Below are 20,183 nucleotides of genomic sequence, written 5' to 3' on the forward strand. Positions count from 1 at the left end.
TGTTGTCTGGACTTATTTTAAGTTTTTCAAACACTTGTATGGATGTATTAAGTTGTTATGGATGTATTAAGTTTTTCATGTTTTTGAAGTTTTTCATGGTATGGTAATGGTTGTGCATAACTGCAGATGGATGGATCAGATGTTACTTATTTTAAGGGTTTGGACATATTTGCCCTTGGATCAGATTTTACTTAATTTAATGGTTTGGCAGTTTTTACTTATTTGCCCTTGGATCAGATCAGATCATATTATGCAGTATTCATCTCTTGGTTTATGGATGTTGTAGATGGATGTGTAGATAGTGCACAATGTGCAGATTGTGCATGATGTGCAGATTCTGCATAATGTGTAGATTGTGCATAATGTGTAGATAGTGCACAATGTGCAGATTGTGCATCATGTGTAGATAGTGCACAATGTGCAGATTGTGTATACAATCCATCCAAAAGTCCAAAATAAACTAACCAAAGATCCAAATTAAATCCAAAATAAACTGATGATACATTGCTTAAAAGGGATCCAAAATTACATCCAAAATAAAGTCAAAATACATAATACTTAAACTGCATAAAGTCCTAAATTAACTAATAAAGTCAAAATACAAATAGTCAACAACTTCAAATTCAGTCAACTAGTTACATTTTCATTGCAATTACAATTGCAATGAAAATGATCCAACTAATGACCAATCTGTTCTTCATCTTCCTTGCTTGTTCTTTATAACTCTCTAAACTTTGTTCAACCATGTTTTTCGATTTCAATAAGCCCGGGATAATCTCCAATGCCCGTTCACACATTGGTGGGTCACGCCATCCAAGAAAGGGGCAATCCGATGTCTGGAAAAGAGGAGAAACATGAAGTATAAACAATTGACTGGAACTTAAATCGAATTACACACTTACCATGTCCGGACAAGAGAAAAACCGACGACCTGGATTTCTATCAGTCCATGAAGTTCGAACAACTGCTACCTTGCCACAAACACAGTAAGCCATCATCAATTGAGCCCTGGTATTTGAATTTCGCATCGAGCCCTAATTGATTGAAGCCCTAATTGAGTCGCGTCGGACACGAGCCCTAATTGAAGCCCTGATTGAAGCCCTAATTGAGTCGCGTCGCCGGGGAATTGAATCGATTGAAGGTGGGGTTGGATTAAAAAGAGGGGGAAGAGTGATACAGAGGGCTTAGTTGCAGAGATATATGAAAGGACAAAAGTACCCTCACATGCGCCTCACGTGATGGGATTTAACTGACTTTTTATAACCCAGTTAGCGTAAAGGACAAAACTTGTAGGAAAAAAAAGTTTAAAGTACACCGCCTGCAAGGAAACTTAGAAAAGGACACGAACCGAAATTCGTCTTATTTTAAAGGACAAAATTTGTAATTCTGTCTTTATTTAAAGGTAATCTTCGGGTTTAAATCCTAATGGGCTAGCCTTAACTTGGGATAACCACAATTGAGATTTGGGCCCACTTGGAATTATAAGAGTAAAATATTTTTTGAAGTAATATGAATCATATGAGTAAATTAATTTTTTTTATGGAAGCGGGCAGACCCGGCACAATAAAATACAATTCTTTTGTCATATTCGGATTGGTGCAATGTTTTGTTTACTATTGGATCTCGTGTTAGTGATCATAAGGAGAGTCATGTGTGAATGTGTGATCAAGTTTTATGTTTTTAAAACAAACATGTTTTCTACATTAATCTATGATCACCGGTGAACTTCAGTTCTTAATGTGGCTACTAGATCATAAGATGAGTAGTCAAATTTTGAAGTAGAATGAAAATTGATCATGTTTATAATTTTATTATTTGTGTAAAGTGTTTATCGGCACCGTTTATAATCGAAACTCGTTTCAACTCGAATAAAAAAAAGATGGGTTTTGAATGATCTTTTTCTACCAAACACGTTCACACCTCTCAATACTATGTTAACCCAACCAACAAATCAATCAATCAATCAATCAAACATACCCGGTATTTCCCATCACGAAGCCTGGTCTATTATAAGTAGGGTCTGGGGAGGGTGGGATGTAGACACACCTTAACTCTATCCCTAAAGATAGAGAGGTTGATTCCGGCTAGACCCCGACTCAACAAATATCAATATCAAATATCTCATCCTCCAAAATGGCGCCAAAGGCAGCAGAGAAGAAGCCGGCAGCCGAGAAGAAGCCGAAGGCCGGAAAGAAGCTGCCAAAGGAAGCTGGAGGCGTTGATAAGAAGAAGAAGAAGAAGAGTGTTGAGACGTACAAGATATACATATTCAAGGTGTTGAAGCAAGGCCATGGGGATCATGAACTCCTTCATTAACGACATCTTCGAGAAGCTTGCCCAGGAGGCTTCCAGGCTTGCCCGCTACCATCACCTCCCGGGAGATCCAGACCGCCGTCAGGCTGCTCCTGCCCGGTGAGCTGGCAAAGCATGCTGTGTCTGAGGGGACCAAGGCTGTCACTAAGTTTACTAGTTCTTAGATTTGGGGGTTAGGGTTTGTATAAACTTTTATATTAGTGGTATGTAGAATTTGAATTTGTGTTACAATGGAAGAATATTTAGCTTAATTTTAATCAATTCTGCCGTTTTGTGTTGAAATTTTTATCATTTTCATATCGTATTTAATTGATGCTTTAGATATATGAAAATAATTTATAATGTATTTACTATATAAATTGGTTATCAAATAAAAACACAATGCGAGTTGAGCTCGAGCCTAGTAACTTTAGGCTTGACACACAGCACATACAAACATCTATATTAGAATACTTATTCACGATTAAGATAGGTTAGAGGCACGTGACAAGAAGAGAATGAAGGTGTGGCAACACTAAAAAAAACTTTTATCTACAGTAGGTGCATTTAAGAGATGTATTTTGATGATGTGACAAATTTTAAGAAGGATTAGATTGGGCTTTAATATGTCTAAACTATCGCATAGTGTTATGTACTGCTTTGTTAACAAAACCATTTTTGTAATCTGTAATGTTTCATAATCCCAATTAGTCATTAGATGTCCAAAAAACCGCTAAAATCTACAGATTACAAATTCAAGACAAGATAACAACGTGCTACTACTTTAGTTACCACTGATTATTATGCTATAATACTCCACATTATCCCATTTCAACACATAAACCAACCCGTTTGACCCGTCCATCTCACGATGACCACTATAATTTCATTTCATGGAAAGTTAATGATAAGGTGGGGTGGTGTCATATTTTGAGGGAATGTTAGAATTTGCCACATTCGTTTAACAAAAACAAGGCACAAAAGGTCCGACTCAAAACAACAACGAAAGCTAGACCATGAGGACAATACCACTTTGCACAGTCAACCAAAAGAAAAACAATCATCCAAAAGACATAAATGTGAAGCTATCCGATATTTTGTTTTTATGTTTGTAACTCAGTAATAACAGGATGGTCCTTGGGTTATAATTCTTTGATTTTAACTACACATTAGCTAAGATGTTAGAAGTTTAATATTACATCTCCACACTGCTGCCTCTTTCACATGTGACCCAAATTAGTAAAAACAAAAAGATAAATTATCTAATCTAGTGAAGAGCACCAAAATTGAAATCCTGATCGATATATGTCCAAGGCCAGTAAAGGCCAACCTGCTGAATTTTGTTAAGTGGCTAAGCTAGGTAGATGTGGATGGGTCCTGGTCAGGTGGCGCTTGAGCTGCAGATGTACTCGCGCCACGGTATGACCTTGACCGGCTATTATACTTCATCAACACCCTTTCTTTGTTTTCCTTCCACCATTCTTCTGCCTGCTCTGCCCCAAACTTTCTTTTGCTGCATTTTAGATAGATATATACATGAGAAAATATATTTATATATAAAGATTCATGTATTTATGAACTCGTAATGATACGTCTCTCTGCTTTCTATTTTATTTTTATTTTTTATCTATTACCAATATAATTTTCTTACCATTTTATGTTATCAGTAGTTTACTGTTATTATTTTTAGTACCTTTTGTTTTGTACATTTTAAGGTGAACATGCTATAGAAATGTACCTGAATTTAACTCGCTTGAATTTTCGGATCCCATTTGGAAATTCGACGAGAGTTACATATACACCCGGTTCACATTGTTCAACAACTTCTTTCGTTTCCTCGCCAACACAAGATTCATTATCGCTCTCTTCACTCCTGGATTGCCTTCTCCTTGAATTTTTCCTTGAGGGAGATTGTAGGAAGTCATCCACTTTAAAAGTTAATGATTTTATGGTCTCGTCTTCAGATATATCAGGAGGCAGCTTTTCGGTCAACGTCTTTAACTACCATATAAAACATCATTTAATTTAATCAACAACTTGTTTATTATAAAGTTACAATAATATAGATAATACAATAATAGATATAAATACCTTAGATTTGACAAATCTGAGGATATCCACAGCAACTTGACACTTTGAGTTTCGTTCTGATGCTAATGACGCCGACTCTTCAGCATAAGTTTGCAGTTTATGAATCTCTGCATCTTGGCGTTCGGTGCTCCTCTTTAAACTTTTCACCTACCGTTTATGACGAACACAAAGTATAAGTTTTGATATTTTTAACTTTTCATAAAATGACTCATATCAAACCGAGTCCATTTTGGTCAAAATGGATTTTGACCCAAACCAGATAAATATGTTATTTACCAGAACTCATTTTGCCATAACCCGTTGGGAACCGAACCAAACTGATACTTTTTTTATGTAACTCGTTTTGACCCAAACTCATTTTGCCCATAACCTGTTTTGACCCGAACGTGTGATGACACAAACCAAATTAATACCTTTTTAGAACAATCCGTTTTGACCCGAATCAAAGTAATATGTTTTCGAAACAACCCATTTTGACCTGAACACAGCATGTTAAGGAAAAAATAGTACTTGACCCTGCAACTTGGACACCTGTTGGTTCAACAGCTCATTTGATTTGCTAAGATTATCAATGACACCCCTCGAGAACATGGGCGAGCCCGAGCATGAAGGCGTCGTCAGTCTTCTTGAACCGGGCCTGCTACTGGCTGGCAGAGGTGGCGGTTGAGGTTGAGGTGGCAGCTGTTGTGCCGGCAGAAACAGAGACTGCATCTGAAACGATGACGTGGCAGCCAGTCGGAAAGCACTACCTATCGAACTCGGAAATGTAATATCCTTTAGTTGTTGAGATGAAGGAACTTGTGAAGTTCTTACCGAAGAATAAGAACCCGATTTCGGTCCATACATCGCGGACATGATTTCTAAGTATTTCGCGGGTTCGATGTTGGGCGACATTAAAAGCCTGGATGTTCGGGCCGGGCTCGGGCCCGACCCGACTTTCCTGCTTACATCTTGGCTCATTTGGTTACTAAACCTCCTATAGTAACTTGATGTATTTCCACTTGCCATTCCAATATCCGGGGTTTTCTTAATAAGTTTTGCATAACACGAATCACACACTCGATGTGGTTTCCCAGGAATCGGAGCCTGTGCGGCTTTTAATGCCTTCCGAGAACTACACGCGTGGCAATGTACAAACCCGCAGTTGTAGCAATTATGCCTCTTTCTAGTGAACCCAAACGCTTGTTTACAACCCGAGCAAACCGATTGGTCCGCCCCTGGCATCCACTTATGTATGCATATACTGGCAGTGAAACTCGCGCCACACGATATGCTTTTAACAACCCGATCTTTTAACAATTCAACAAGAGTCGGTGTTTTTCGGTCTTCATAATCCCCATGCCCGAGTCTCCCATTCGCACCCATTCCCCAGGTAAATATTTCACTTCTCGATGTCAAAACCGCAACGTGGTACGCCCCACACGCGATTTCTTCAACGAACTCGCCCACTAACCCGTCTTGCACCAATGCAGGCAGTTTCCCGTCTGATTGCGGGTTCCCAAGCTGCCCGTACGAGGTACTACCGAACGAAAAAACATGGCCCGATGTCGTAAGAGCTAATGTCATAGTGTTCCCACACGCGAGCTGATGAAAGTTGTAGTCGATTAACGCAGAAATACACGTCGGTTTCAAATACGTATCCTTGTTCCCGTGACCCAACCGATGCTTTTCGCCATCGCCCCACGTAAACAGCTTTCGTGACGTCGAAAGCCCCCCGTGCTGGTTCGTAATCTCCACAATCGCAGCCGTGTGCCACACCCCGCACGCGACCTTCAACGCTTTCAACCCGTTTAACGACTGAACCTCAAGCGGGTACTTAACACTCACCCGATCCCCGTGCCCCAACACACCAAACGTCCCGTCCCCAAACGTAAAAAGCCGCCCGTCTATGGTCGCAAGAGCCGTATGCCACGTGCTACACGCAACCGAACAAACCACCAAACCTTCAAGCGGACCCGAAACCCGCTTCGGTATCCAATGACTCGCGTCCGTCCCGTGCCCGAGAAGACCCGCATTGTGGGACCCATCCCCCCACGTGTACAAATCACCCGATGTCGAAATAGCACACGTGTGAAACTCCCCACACGCGACATACTCAACATTCGTAACGGCTAGAAACTCAACGAGCCTAGGACGACCGAAGTCCTGATCGAGGCCGTGACCGAGGCGACCACCGGACTCTTCGCCCCACGTGAAGAGCTCACCTTGTTTTGTTACAAGGGAAAAGTGTCTAACGCCGCAGGCGATCTGGTGGACGTCTATGACAACGTTGGACTCTAGGAGGCGAGGAACAGTGACGTCAGTTTTGGATGGGAGTGTGTTGTCAGTGGAGCCCACATCGGACCATAATTCTCCCCACAGGAAAACATCGCCTAGTGATTCGATGTCGTCGTAACCGGAAGTGTGGTTTGAGCAACTTGGGGTGTTTGATACGCTGATCCTGAAACCGTCTGCATTGCTTGTTCTTATTTGCATGGGTGCCACATTTGAGAGCTGAACACAAATATTTTAAAGCTTGAAGTATTAAAATTATTAGTATTAGTATTATGTAAATGTAGCATTACTAAACTAAAACGGGATATTTAATTTAAAGTTACAATAAACGAAATATTTTATAACATAGAACCCCCCCTTGTAAACAATTTTAATTGAATCTTAGATGAATTACTAGGGACTTTGGGTTAAAAAAAATTGGAAATCCAGTTCCAATATCAACAAGTTACGGTATTGATTTCTCTCGGATAGCAGGGAGATGGTTCGGGTTTATCTTAGGCTAAACCGAAATTTTGGCTTTTGAGTTTTTAAAAGCCGTTGGGTTTATGTTATTTTGGTTTTTAGTCGTCTTTGGTTCCATTTCAGTTTTTTCAATTTCGTCATTTAGTTTTAAAAGGTGTGGGCTTAAAAACAATTGGACCAAAACAATGAGTTTAGTGGTTCATAATTTTGTTGTTATTAAACATTTAGGCTAAAATATATGCGTTAATCTATATATTAAACATTTTGGCTCGGGTCAGTTTTTCCAGTTTTAGTTACATGCAAAACCGACATCAAACATTCGTAAAAAAAACATAAAGCTGGATCGTCGGTTTTGCATCGGTTTGGTTATATCAGCTTGGGTTTTTTGGTTTCAGACGCACACCCCTAAAGAATAGTGTTACAAATGTATCTTACATTGATGAGACTGTGGTTGCGTGGGACGATCAGGGAAGAAATCGCGGCGGTGATGGTTTGAATGTGGTGGGTTGGTGTGCGGCCGGCGTTCACCGGTTAAGGAAGGGGGTTTAAATTCGAAGATTTTGACCGGAAAATTGTATATGAAAGAGAGAACGATCGGCTGAAAGAAAAAATTTGCAAAAGGGATATCAAATTTGGTGATCGGCAAAGCCATAAAAATAATTATTGGTCATCAAAATAATGGTTTCCTAGTTTGGAGGTCGATCACTGTTTATATTATGTTCTTTCAACCAGGATTTACTCATTTTATATATGTTAATATAATGTTACATCAACGCAAACCAAATAAATAAATCAAGATTATTAGTGACCGTTTAGTCATATTTAGTTCCCGCTAATTAGCGGATTATTATTTCAATCACAAAATCATTAGACAAAGCGTTGTGGTTGAGGGAGAGGGCGTCACCCTTGTTCACTTGGCAACATTTGATTAGCTCAAAGGGATTCTAGCCTATTTTACCAAGATTTTGGAGGTGATGAGGAAGCCACCTGGTTGGGCTGTTCACGAGGTGAGCCGAACCGAGCTAGCTCGTTGCTTGACTCGTTTACAGCCGAACTGAACCGAACGGCTGAAATTCGAACCAAGCGAAATCGAATCGAACATCAAGCGTTTTTCGAGTATTATTTATTACTTTTCACTCTAAAAATTTCAATAAGAAACAAGTTTGAATGCTGTAAGTAATATATTTTGTAAACAATTATTAGTATTTAAACAAGCGTGTAATATGTTGTAAATTTTTATGAGAATTAAGTTTGAAGTGAGATATAATACACATGCAAACGAATTTTTAGCATTCTGAAAACTTGAATGGAACAAATGAAACTATAAAATTGACTTACTAGGAAAATTTCAAAATGGTTTAAAAAATTATATACCTGTAATTTATGTGTGTTGTCTATATATTTATATATTTGTTTATATATAATAATACATAAAATAAATTGAAAATATTAGAGCCAAAACGAACCGAGCAGACCTTTGCTCGTTGCTTGGCTCGTTTACAAACCGAACCGAATAGAGCAGCCTTCAAGAGATAGGGTCCTATTATCCAAACACCCTCCCAACTTTTGCAAACACCTTAAATACGAGTTGTATATAGTCATACGACTCGGATAACTTTTCTGTGCTTAACACCGTACAAAAATTTCATGCATGTCGTTGACTGGGCTTTTATATGAATTGTATGACTTATACGACTCGTCTTGGGTCCTATGACTCATAACAACAAAATTATTCGGCACGATACAATATTTCGAAATAGGATTCATATAGTTATTAGACACAATACAGGGTTTCATTAATAATTTGACTCGACACAGGATTAAACATTGAATAAAACAAACATAGACATAACTTGGAAAAATAGTTGTTTCAAATCATCCATTAGGAAAGTGTAGGAACGAACATAAACGTAACTTTAAAAAATAGCCGTTGGAAAACTAGCAGTTTATATCATTATTAAGAAAAAAAATATATAATACATTGACGTCGTATAGATGTATATGAGTTGTGTGAAATCAGTCAACGAATTCTTACAAAAACCGGCACTCATACGACTCGTATGACCCTAACAAAAACCGACTCGTACCAACATTCATACGAGTCGTATGACCCTAACAAAAACTGTCACTCATACAAGTCGTATGAACCTGATAAAAACCGACACTCATACGAGTCATATGACCCTAACAAAAACCGACTCGTACCGACACTCATACGAGTTGTATGACCCTGATTTCGGATATTGGGTCTGACGTTTGTATAGCTGAAGCCTTTTATTCGTAAGGGCGTTTTAATCAAGTTAACAGGAAAATAGAATACGCTTGTTAGCTTGTTAACTCAGATACTAACATTTTTTAGATTACTTAGTACACGCTGTCTGTTAGCTCAAATATTAACAATTTTCAAATTATCTTATGTCAAATCACTTCATTTAACAGTTCGTATTAGCCAACATTATATGACGCATTCGCCTCAGCAACTTATCATTTAACAAATAACTTATTAAACTATGACAAGGTCTAGACGAGACCTAACAAAAGGACACTTGCTCTCAAGCAAAACATAAGAGACGAAAAACGACACCAAGCTCACCCCATAGCACACTGCCAGGGGAAGTAGGTATCTTTGCGATTATACAATAACCAGAGTTCCCTTACTACACATTAAAGTCTCACACGACGAAAAAACCAACACATGATCAACAGTTTCTACAAAACTCTTACACAGTAGGACTGCACACAGATTATAAGAACCAGAACCAGAACCAGAACCACACTTCTAGTTGGCTAGTGGTTTTGCAATTGACTGCCTCACTGCTTCAGCATATGTCCTGTGTTGGTAGGTAAGTGTGGATTCCAGCAAGTCCCAGAGTGATGTCTTTGGATCCCACCCTGTACCATTCAAACCGATGCAAATATTATTGCAGATATTTAGTCTAAAAAACTAACAATAGCATTCATGAAACGTTACGGCCCCATTAACCAAGTCGTCCATCTCAACAAACCTCTCACACTACTTATAATAAAGTTTGTAAACGAACCAAACGAATATAAAGCAGGCTTGTTCGTGTTCGTTCGTTTAAATTTAACCGGCCACGCGAACAATCATGGACAGATTTTCTAGTTCATATTTGTTTATGTTCGTTTGTTGATATCTTTATCTTGAAAGAATGGTTCAAGAAGATATATGAACACAAATGAACATAATCAAGCACAAACATAAAAAAAAAAATACCTACTGAAAGGAAAGTATTGCCAAATTAAAGTTGAAAATAGCATTGATAATTACATCCAAATTTTAAAAAATAAAAGATGCTAATAAAGGTGAAATTCAAATCGATTTAAAATCAATATCAGTGATACATAAATTTTAATGAATATTTAAACGAACCCAAACGAACAAATATAAATAAAAAGACATAAAGGAACAAATATGAATAGAAAGATATTAACGACCAAACCTAACTTAACAGATATAACGAACGGAAATGAACGAATGTTCATGAATGTAAATGATCGAACGGCCTTTGTGTTCATGTTCGTTCGTCTATCTAAATGAACAAAATTCTGTGTTCATGTTCGTTCCTTTATTAAGCGAACAAACATAAAAGGACTTTCCAACAAACAGTTCACTAACCACTCGGTTCATTTAGGCTAACAAATAATATCATTCATGAAACAAAACTCCCATTTCAACCCATTAACCAAACAGTCTGACCCACCCATTTCACCATGTCTAAAACCCCATCATAAGTACATATAACTCGATTTCAACATTAATTACTCAAAAAACAAGAAAAAAGTGAGCTAAGTACCTAATTGTTTGTTTATAATGGTCATGTCTGGAATCCTCTTGTCACTGTCATCATAACCTTCACCATAAAACTCTTTAGAACTTACATCAATGGTTGGGGTCTCAATCGAATCTTCTCCACTTACTTTTGCATATACCTGCAATATGCGACTAAATTAGACCATGCGGAATACCAATAACATTTTAATCTATATAATATTTGAGTGAAAAGATAATGTTACATTACCTTAGTCATCATTTCAGCAAGTTGTCTAACAGTAACTTCATTGTTAGGGTTACCCACATTGAAGATATGACCATTAGCTCTAGCAGGATTCTCCTGAAAATGGCATCATCAATTGTCAAGAATTCAGTGTCCATATATTTAGAGAATTGAAAGGAAATCAAGTTTGTGACATTAACGCTAACATACAATCATCAAATGAACAGCTTCAATAGCATCTTTAATATAAACAAAGGTCCTTTGCGATTGACCGCCATCCACAAGCTTCAAAGGCTCACGCCTGAGCAGATTCTGAAACATTTATCAGAAAAAATAAGATCAAAAAGCTTAAACTTATTGACATTTTGAACTCAAAACGATGAAATTAAGTTAGTTTAGTTAGTTAACCATACGTTGCTAAAGCATGCAAGAACCCTGGGAACACCCTCACTCGGACCATCAATCCCGGGAATGAAATCCATCCGAGGACCGATCCAGTTGAAAGGTCTGACAATGGTGAACTCAAGACCGTTCTCAGCACCCTCGGCTGCAAATGTAATGAAAGTAATAAGAGCATGCCAAGCGGATATCGTCAGTTTTAACGCTAAGGTTATTTCAAAACAAGTATGCTCACCATAGATGAGCCTCTCGATCAACTGTTTTGCACATGCATAAGACCATCTTTGTTTCTCAATTGAGCCAAAAATGCAAGGGGAAGTGTCTTCTTTCAAAATGTAATAAGCAGGATCCTGTAAGTGGATGCAATTCATCAACTAAATTAACTATCACAGAATGTTATATACTACTCTGAACAGATGCTTATCAACCAAATCTTATAGATTAGGTTCACACTAGTATACTACCATGAATTGGATCCTGATTTGTGTTTGCATCAAAACACTATTTTAATAAGCAACTAATCTTAATTAATAATCTTTACCTGTCGCAGAGGGCTATCTTGGGGAAGAAAACTACCGATAGTTTTCCCATACACTTCACAAGTGGAAAAGTGAATGAGCCGCTTGTTATTCTCCGAACAGTATTTGACCTGACAGAGGAAGATGACACTAACAATCCATAAATCATAGAATACTTCATATAAATTAACATAAAAAACAAAGCGTAAAAACGTAAATCATACCACAGGGAGCGCATCGATGAAATTGCTGTAAATTGTGTCAAGAGGACGAGTATTGTAATCCGCCGGTGTGCAGATCGCAGCTAGATTAACAGTCTACACATAAACAGAAAACAAAATAAATCAAATTCTAGATTAACATTAAACACTTGACAGAGAACAAAATAAATCAAATGCCAGAGCAGATTTGTCAATTTGCATATGATCTCTGCACTGTTAAATTACACATCCTAATAAAATATACATTCAGATTTAGTGTCTAAACATGAACAGAAAACAAAATAAAAATAAAAAAAATGCTAGATTAATAGTCTAAACATAAGCAGAAAACAAAATAAAATCAAATGCTAGATTAACAGTCTAAACATCAGAAAACAAAAATAAAAATATAATATCAAATGCTAAATTAACAGTCTATGCATCAGAAAACAAAATAAATCAAACACCAGAACAGATTAGTCTTATTGAATATGATCTCTGCAATTAGCTAACTGTTAATTTCAGATTTACTGTCTAAACATGAATAGGAAACAAAAATAAATCAAATGCCTGAACAGATTCGCTTAGTAACAGTCAAAACATGAACAGATATTAAAGCATGCCTTGAAGTATTCATCACTGAACAACTTAGCATCACTCAAATTCTCACTCTAAAACACACAATTAAACACGTAAATGCAGATCTGAACAATTGACAGCAAACATCACAAATTGTCAAATACTGAACAGTAAATATACAAAATAAACATCAAATTACACAAATCGGTAAATATAATGTGATAATTTACCAGATCAGAGCACTTAATGAGACCTTCAAGGCGAGAATCGTTCTTAATATTGAGCCGGTGGAACTGGATGCGGCCGGTCCACGGAAGCGAGTCCGGTTCAAGCAGATGCTTGATCTTATCATTATACACGTCGACTGCTAACACAGTGTGCTGTGTCTCAGCCATCAGCTTCTCGCACAAGTGCGAGCCGATGAATCCTCCGGCGCCGATCATGCATATTGTTAACGGCTTTATCGGATTTCCGTCCAGATCTACTCTCGCCGACACTGCTGACGTCATCCTGTATTTATTTATTTATGAACCGTTTGTGTGAATTGAAATGAAATTTGGATATGGCGTTGGAGGTATGGAGGAAGATGAGGGGCATATAAAGCAGAGGGTGGTGGGCCCATGGCTGTTAATTGTGACGTTAATTTGTGATTTAGATATTTGCATGTTTAGAAATAAAATGATATGGTGATGCCACGTAGATAGTGATGATGGTGAAAACACCACATGGTGAAAACGTGAGACTTTGTGTCGGTTTCGTTTTTATTTTTATTAATCTCGTGGATATCTAGGCGGGCATTGGTTTTGATGTTTCAGGTCTAGCTCACCTAATTATATCGAGAAGAAGGCCCATAACTATAGAAAAAACCCTTTTGAATCAGGTTCCGAATATCTTAAGTCTTAATCATCAATTCATCACCAACATGTCCTTAGACTAGAATGCCAATTGTCAGTTTGGTTTTAATTAGTTCTTTAATGGTAAATTGAAAATTAAATAATCTCAGCTCTTGTGTATTGCCCAATATTAATCTCACGTTGAAAAATCACTACTAGAGGTCCAACTTTTCAACTATTTTTGTCTCAATTGACCTCCGTTAAAAAACACTTAACACCGTTTTTTCAAGTTTCAAACCGATGTTTTAATTAATAAATAGAAAAAGGTTAATTTGTTAGTAGTTGCGACTTGTTAGTCGTTGAAAAGAAAACGGTTAATTTGTTTTAATTAATAAACATAAGAAAAAAATTCTATTTGTACACCTGTGGTTTATTGCTTCCATCCATTTGTATACAAATTCGAAACCTTTAACACTTTGAATACATATTAATTCAAATTGTATCCATTTGTATACAAGTTCCAAACGGAGTTAACCAATGCCGTTAAAACCTCCCCCACATGAGAGATATTTTCGTCTATTCAAATAAAAAATAAATCCAAATTTCATATCATACCAATTCAAAAATTTAAGCCAATTACAAAAATACATTGTTTAGTTTTTTTATTATTATACCAATTACAAAAATTTCATATCATACCAATTACAAAAAATTAAGCCAATTTCATATCATACCAATTACAAAAATTTAAGCCAACAACATTTAAACCTTATAACCTAATTTTGATTTTTAATGATATTAGGGAAAGAGGATACATTGTATAAAAATGATAATGTCTTTATGCTACCGTTAGTGAAAGTTCATTGTGAGTGCAGGTACCTAATGGCATATTGTTAGTGAAAGTTCATTGTGATTGAAGGTACATTTTGGTAGATGCTTGAATGGGTAATTAGATTAATAATTCAATAGTTTGACCAAAAGGTCAACTATTGATCATGATGTGAACCTTAATTATACCACGTTTATGTGTTTTTAAATTGTGGTTAAATTATATCAGAATCGCCTCCTTTTTATACAAATAAATTATGTTTCATTTAAATCATATAAACACAGTTTGACTATTGTCAAACTATTATAGAAAATCAACTACTGCTATTTCTTTGAGTTAGCCTAATTACAACATTATATGTAGGCATGTAAACGAACCAAACGCAAACGAGCATGTTCATAGGTGTGTATTTAACTTTTAGTGAAAACGAACACTTAATCAAACAAAATTTTGTGTTCATGTACGTTCGTTTTAAAATTGAACATGTTCTTGTTCGTTTAAAAAAATGAACATATTCATGTTCGTTTATGTTCTTTTAAAAATGAACGGTTTAAAGCATGAACGGTTTTATTGGAATAGACGAAAATATCCCTCATGTGGGGGAGGTTTTAAGGGTTTGGTTAACTCTGTTTGGAACTTGTATACAAATGAATACAATTGAAATATGTATTCAAAGTGTTAAAGTTTTAGAATTTATATACAAATGGATGAAAGCAACAAACCACGTGTGTACAAACAGAATTTTTTTCCAAACAGAAAGTTGTCATGGAAATTGTTCTAGATAGAGTGGAGCGAGAAATATGAGTATGAGCTGTATGAGAATATGAGTTTCACACCCACCGACTGACTAGTCACGTGAACGGCCATCGCTATCTACATAGATCATCTTTTCATGCTAACTCATTAACAGCTAACCTTACGCGCCTCTAATTATATGATTATAGTTTTACAAAACTTTGTATAAAAATATTTTAAAACAATACAACTTATTCTTCAAGAAAAGAATAATGAGCTTTGTTAGCAATCTATTAATATGATATCAGGTTTTGTGTTGATTGAAATCTAAATATTTGTTGCTACATGAGTTAGAAACATATCACAAAAGTTATCATATAGCTAGAAATCATAAAAATAAAAACCCATCGTTGATAAATGATTTGTGTATGGACGTATATTTGTGTTTTGGGAGAGACTATGCACTTTTTCTGAATATAATGCCACTTTAGATGTATATAAATTGTTTTAGACATTGGATAGAATTAGTTGAAATAACCAATATGTTGGGATTTGCATCACTAATGCATGTGATGTTCGTATGGTTGTTTTTAGGAAGTCAACAAATTGCATAATGGCATGTTAAACTTAGGGTCCTAATTAAGAGCACATGTGACTTAACACTACCATGAGTAGGAAAGTATATGTCTACGCTCTATGCAATGCGGTTGAATTTGATAAACTACGTGTGAGTTTGTATGCTAAATTTCATATGGAATGATATGCATGTGATATAAGTAGAAATCCATGCATGTTGCTTAAAAGTCTCATCATGAGATTTATGAGATTACATTGATGTACATAATCAAAAAGTTAACAATGAGATCACATGGTTGTGATCAAGTTGAAGCTGTAGGTGATCAAGTGGAGTCACGAAGTTTTTTTTTTTCCCAGTAATTGAACAATTGATTGTAATTAACTAAATGTGACTGTAGTACTTGCACTGTGGTGATAAAATGAACACATTAAAACTTTTGGAACTTATGAAATAATAATTATATTTGTCATAATATAATTGTTATTTAATAATAAAGTTTAGATGAATGAGAGATCGAATCATAAAGTTTGTGTGGTGAAACTTAAATAGTGTACATTGGTGGAGAAATAAATCATCAACCGGCGTGCCCGTGTTTGCGCTCACACTCGGGCATGGGTTTTAACGAGTCGTTTGCTAGTGCGGCTTGAACCTTGGCTTGGCTGAATTAGTTGGAATATTTAGAAGAGACTCTTGAGATTTCCACTTGTCGAGAGCATTGAAGTCTTTACAATTCAATAATTAATTAAACATTCAAGTCGGTATTGAATTAGACCAACTCTTCACATGGTTAGGAAAAGCTTATAAATAAAGGTTTGGGTTTTTGTTAAACATAGGAAAAACCTTATGTCCAATACACCTCACACGATTGCAGAGGAATTTCAAGACTTCCCTGTTTTACATTTTTACGCACTCTTGTTTCAGGTATAATTAGTGCTAGGCTAGCCCCGACAATATAATATGCTTAGGCTATTGTATCCTAAGAAACAGACGGGTTCACCTGGATGGCCCAGAAGTCTGTTTTAAAGCGTGTTTTACATGTGCCTCGTTCACCATGTTTATTGCTTTGTTATTTATTTGTAGTTTGGTTTCTAAACTGTAACTTTCATTTCTTCTTTATGTATTGTAATATGGATTATTATTAATAAAATTTTCGGTTTTACTTTATGAATGGCATTCCTACAAAAACATCGAATTCTTGTTATACTTAGAGAATTAGAGCACTATGGGTTTTCAATTTTCATAGTTGAGTTGAGTAAGAACTTAGGACACTTGAATATGAAAAACACAAAAAAAAATAAATAAATAAAAAATGATGTAGGTGGCGTATCGTACATCGGGTCTAGAAATCATACTCCAAAAGCCCAAAACCGATGTCATACGCCAAGAATACAACAGTGCCATGAGTAGGTAGGCTGTTCCAACTTTGAAGAATCTGAAAAATAAATTCATACTTTACACGACTAATTATGGAAGTATTATTCTGAAATACATACTAAGTTTTGAGAGCCACTAGTGTTACAATAAGTTTTTTATTGGATTACTAATATGGATAAACATGTGTCAATGTGTCATTATATGACTGGGTAGAAAGTTAGAAACCATAAATTACATGGTTGGAAAGCTAAAAGCGAGCATGTAACGAGATTAATTAATGCCGTATTTGTTTATCATAAATTTGCTCCGACTTTAGTTAACCCATAAATAAAAATAGGATGACGGTTATTTTTTTAATAGTATTTGAAACTACTCTTAATATTCGAGTGAGCCTTTCAGATATGAGAATGCCATTAAGATGAAAACACCTCACTATGGAAAAACTCCATCGAGTATCAAACTCGAGACTATAAGATTTAAAGTCTTGATCGACGTTAATAGGTCAATTAAAAACATTTATAAAAATAGATATATAAAGCTAAATTAATCATGAAACTAATCAAACTGCAATCTAATTCTAGACACGAAACACAAATACATTTAGTTCAAGCACAAAACCCTACACTTAAAGTGGTCACAAGTGGTTTAGTTTTGCCTCTATATGATGGACTCGATTATGGATGGAAATGATGCAACCATGGAAGAATCAATGAACCGAGAACTCCGAGATGGTGTAAAATGACCTTATAGGTCATCTACAACTGCTGGAACAGAAGATAGGTCGCATGGGGGGCTTAAAACTGATTATATCATCAATTAGGTTACTTTTCCCGTTTTTTAACTGGGTCGCGTAGCGCGACGCATTTTTGGTAAGTCCTTCGTGAAAGACAAAATAGTCGGCCTTGTCTTATGACTCCTTCGCTCATCTCGAGGGAGGTGTCTTCAACCCGTTGTGTAGCGCGATGGGGCCTGACTGCAAGTTTTCTGCGTTTCACTCGTTTAAACTTTGAAATGCGTGCGTGTATCATCCAGACGTCAATGTAAGCTCGTAACTAGCCCTAATAAGCACCATAAGCATTCAACAACCTGAAATACAAAAGCGTGCTTTAAGACCACAGTTCATACCAAAAATTAATAAAACCAAATAGTTAACACAATAAAATACACGATTTAAACCTAAGTCCCAACCATCAAGTCTTAACCTTTATTCCAAACAATGGACTATAATTCAATAACAGAAAGACGGTGTGAGAAAGGTACAATAATACAAGTGGTTCATGTGGAATCCGAGAGACCTATTATTAGCTACACGTGTTTTGGGTAATGTTGAGATGTGCTCCTTTTTGTAATATCAACTTGTCAGTGAAAAGTTTATAAAAAATAATTGAATAGTTTATGTAATTTAATTAATCTAAATTAAATATACAGTTAAGAAAAACTTTATGTAAATATGTAATTTAAGTTTTTCTTTGTTTCAATAAATTACTAAAAAATATTTCTATTTAAAGTCACTTAAGTTTCATTACATATTCCAACTTTTTTTTAGTTAAAAACGTTATGAACTAATACAAAATATGAGTTGACATGTTATCAAGAAAACCTGATAATTACGCAAATTTGAAACAATAATTGAATTTGTGTGACTTTTAAGATGAAAAATAGTTGCGCCAACTAAATAACTGGAAAGTTTGAATTTATTTTATAAGGTTACCCCATATGGAATGAACGATCTTCAAATGTCAAGTTTGGACATTACGCTGAAGCCCAAAATTCAAACTAACCCTGCTCAAGTCACAACTCCATGCGCATCTTTTCTCTCAACTACACAATATGAATTTGTGACGAAAAAAACGATGACTATAATATATTTAAACTAAAAATATTTAGTTGACTCAAACATTATATAAATGAAACAAAGTTATAAAACTTGAAGTTCATGAATTCATAAAACTAGTTTTCACTTTACGAACACAACAATTAAAATTTATAGTGGTATGCCTTATGCACTTTTATTGCTGTTGAATCACTAAAAATGATTTTTTTTAAACTTGTTATAGTTTTGCCTGTTTGAGGGTCATTAAACGGTAGGGCCGGCTATTTAAAAATCAGTCTTTTTTATAAGCAGTCAAAACCAGCCTTTTATGCGAACACGTGTTGAGACGTGGGTGGTTGCCAAAACGGACGGGATGTAAGCTTTAAACGGTTGGAACTGGCCAGTCTTAGGATGATTATTTTGGGTATTTCTAAAAAGCGAGGAAGTTCAGGAACATGGCCACTTGGTCAAAAAATTTATTTTGGTCATTTTCCCTTTAAAATTTGTCTATATAAACGTATTTATAAATACAACTTAAAATTAACTATAGAAGCTCGATAAAGGAATTAAACATGCCACAAGCGTAGCGTGTCACAGAGTGTTCTTGTGACAGATTAATATCACGATTGTCACAGGTAACTATGATGCTGAGGAAGTGATGCAGAGGATTGAAGCCTCTCATTGCAAATTCCATCGATACATGAGAAATAATATGGTTAAGAAAACTCAGATGTGAAACAGTTAGGACAATATTGTCCATATAAAGTAATAAACGCGCAACTTGGTCCCCGTGTTGATAGATGAACAGAGAGGGGTCACATAAGCTATTTCGAAACCCCAAAGACAAAAAGGAATGATTAATGCCTTTTATACTGAACCCGTGGTGCCTGTTAGAGCCTGTAAATGGACTTTTTCAAAACATACATGATTTGGGTAAAGATAGAATTGCAAACCCTCGAGGTTATTGCATGAATACGATTTCCTGTAGCGAATCGTGAAGGAAAGCGTTCTTGATGTCCAAATGACGCGTAGGCCATAATCTAGAACTGGCCAATGATAGAACAGTTTGAGTTATTAATTTTTTATGAATGTGGACGACGGAGAAACATTTTAGTTATTTTACTTTTTGCGTTTTTTATTTATATTTTGAGTTATTAATTTTTTATGAATTTTTTTTAGGGGTTTTTGAAA

At 36.0% G+C, this 20,183-nt stretch overlaps 2 protein-coding genes across 3 annotated transcripts; both read right to left on the reverse strand.

Annotated features, from left to right (window-relative positions):
* Window positions 1–3,321: 3,321 nt before the first annotated feature.
* LOC143598324 (PH, RCC1 and FYVE domains-containing protein 1-like) lies at window positions 3,322–6,858 on the reverse strand. Of its 2 annotated transcripts, none has more exons than XM_077076564.1 (4): window positions 4,915–6,858; window positions 4,384–4,530; window positions 4,031–4,293; window positions 3,322–3,805 (listed from the first exon to the last, which is right to left on the reverse strand). In XM_077076564.1, the coding sequence occupies exons 1-4, from the start codon at window positions 6,856–6,858 to the stop codon at window positions 3,649–3,651; spliced, it is 2,511 nt and encodes an 836-aa protein (XP_076932679.1). In that variant the 3' UTR covers window positions 3,322–3,648. The 2 variants fall into 2 exon arrangements, with proteins under 2 accessions (XP_076932679.1, XP_076932678.1); XM_077076563.1 differs by having other exon boundaries at window positions 4,894–6,858.
* Window positions 6,859–9,666: 2,808 nt separating this feature from the next.
* On the reverse strand, window positions 9,667–13,340 carry LOC143598320 (UDP-D-apiose/UDP-D-xylose synthase 2-like). Its single transcript, XM_077076561.1, has 9 exons — window positions 13,062–13,340; window positions 12,277–12,369; window positions 12,076–12,183; window positions 11,770–11,884; window positions 11,549–11,682; window positions 11,346–11,447; window positions 11,160–11,252; window positions 10,935–11,070; window positions 9,667–10,011 (listed from the first exon to the last, which is right to left on the reverse strand). The coding sequence occupies exons 1-9, from the start codon at window positions 13,338–13,340 to the stop codon at window positions 9,899–9,901; spliced, it is 1,173 nt and encodes a 390-aa protein (XP_076932676.1). The 3' UTR covers window positions 9,667–9,898.
* Window positions 13,341–20,183: the final 6,843 nt, after the last annotated feature.

Source organism: Bidens hawaiensis, unplaced genomic scaffold (genome assembly GCF_021521415.1).
Source record: "Bidens hawaiensis isolate Kalapana, Puna unplaced genomic scaffold, B.hawaiensis_p1.1 tig00049939_1, whole genome shotgun sequence".
NCBI lineage: Eukaryota > Viridiplantae > Streptophyta > Magnoliopsida > Asterales > Asteraceae > Bidens > Bidens hawaiensis.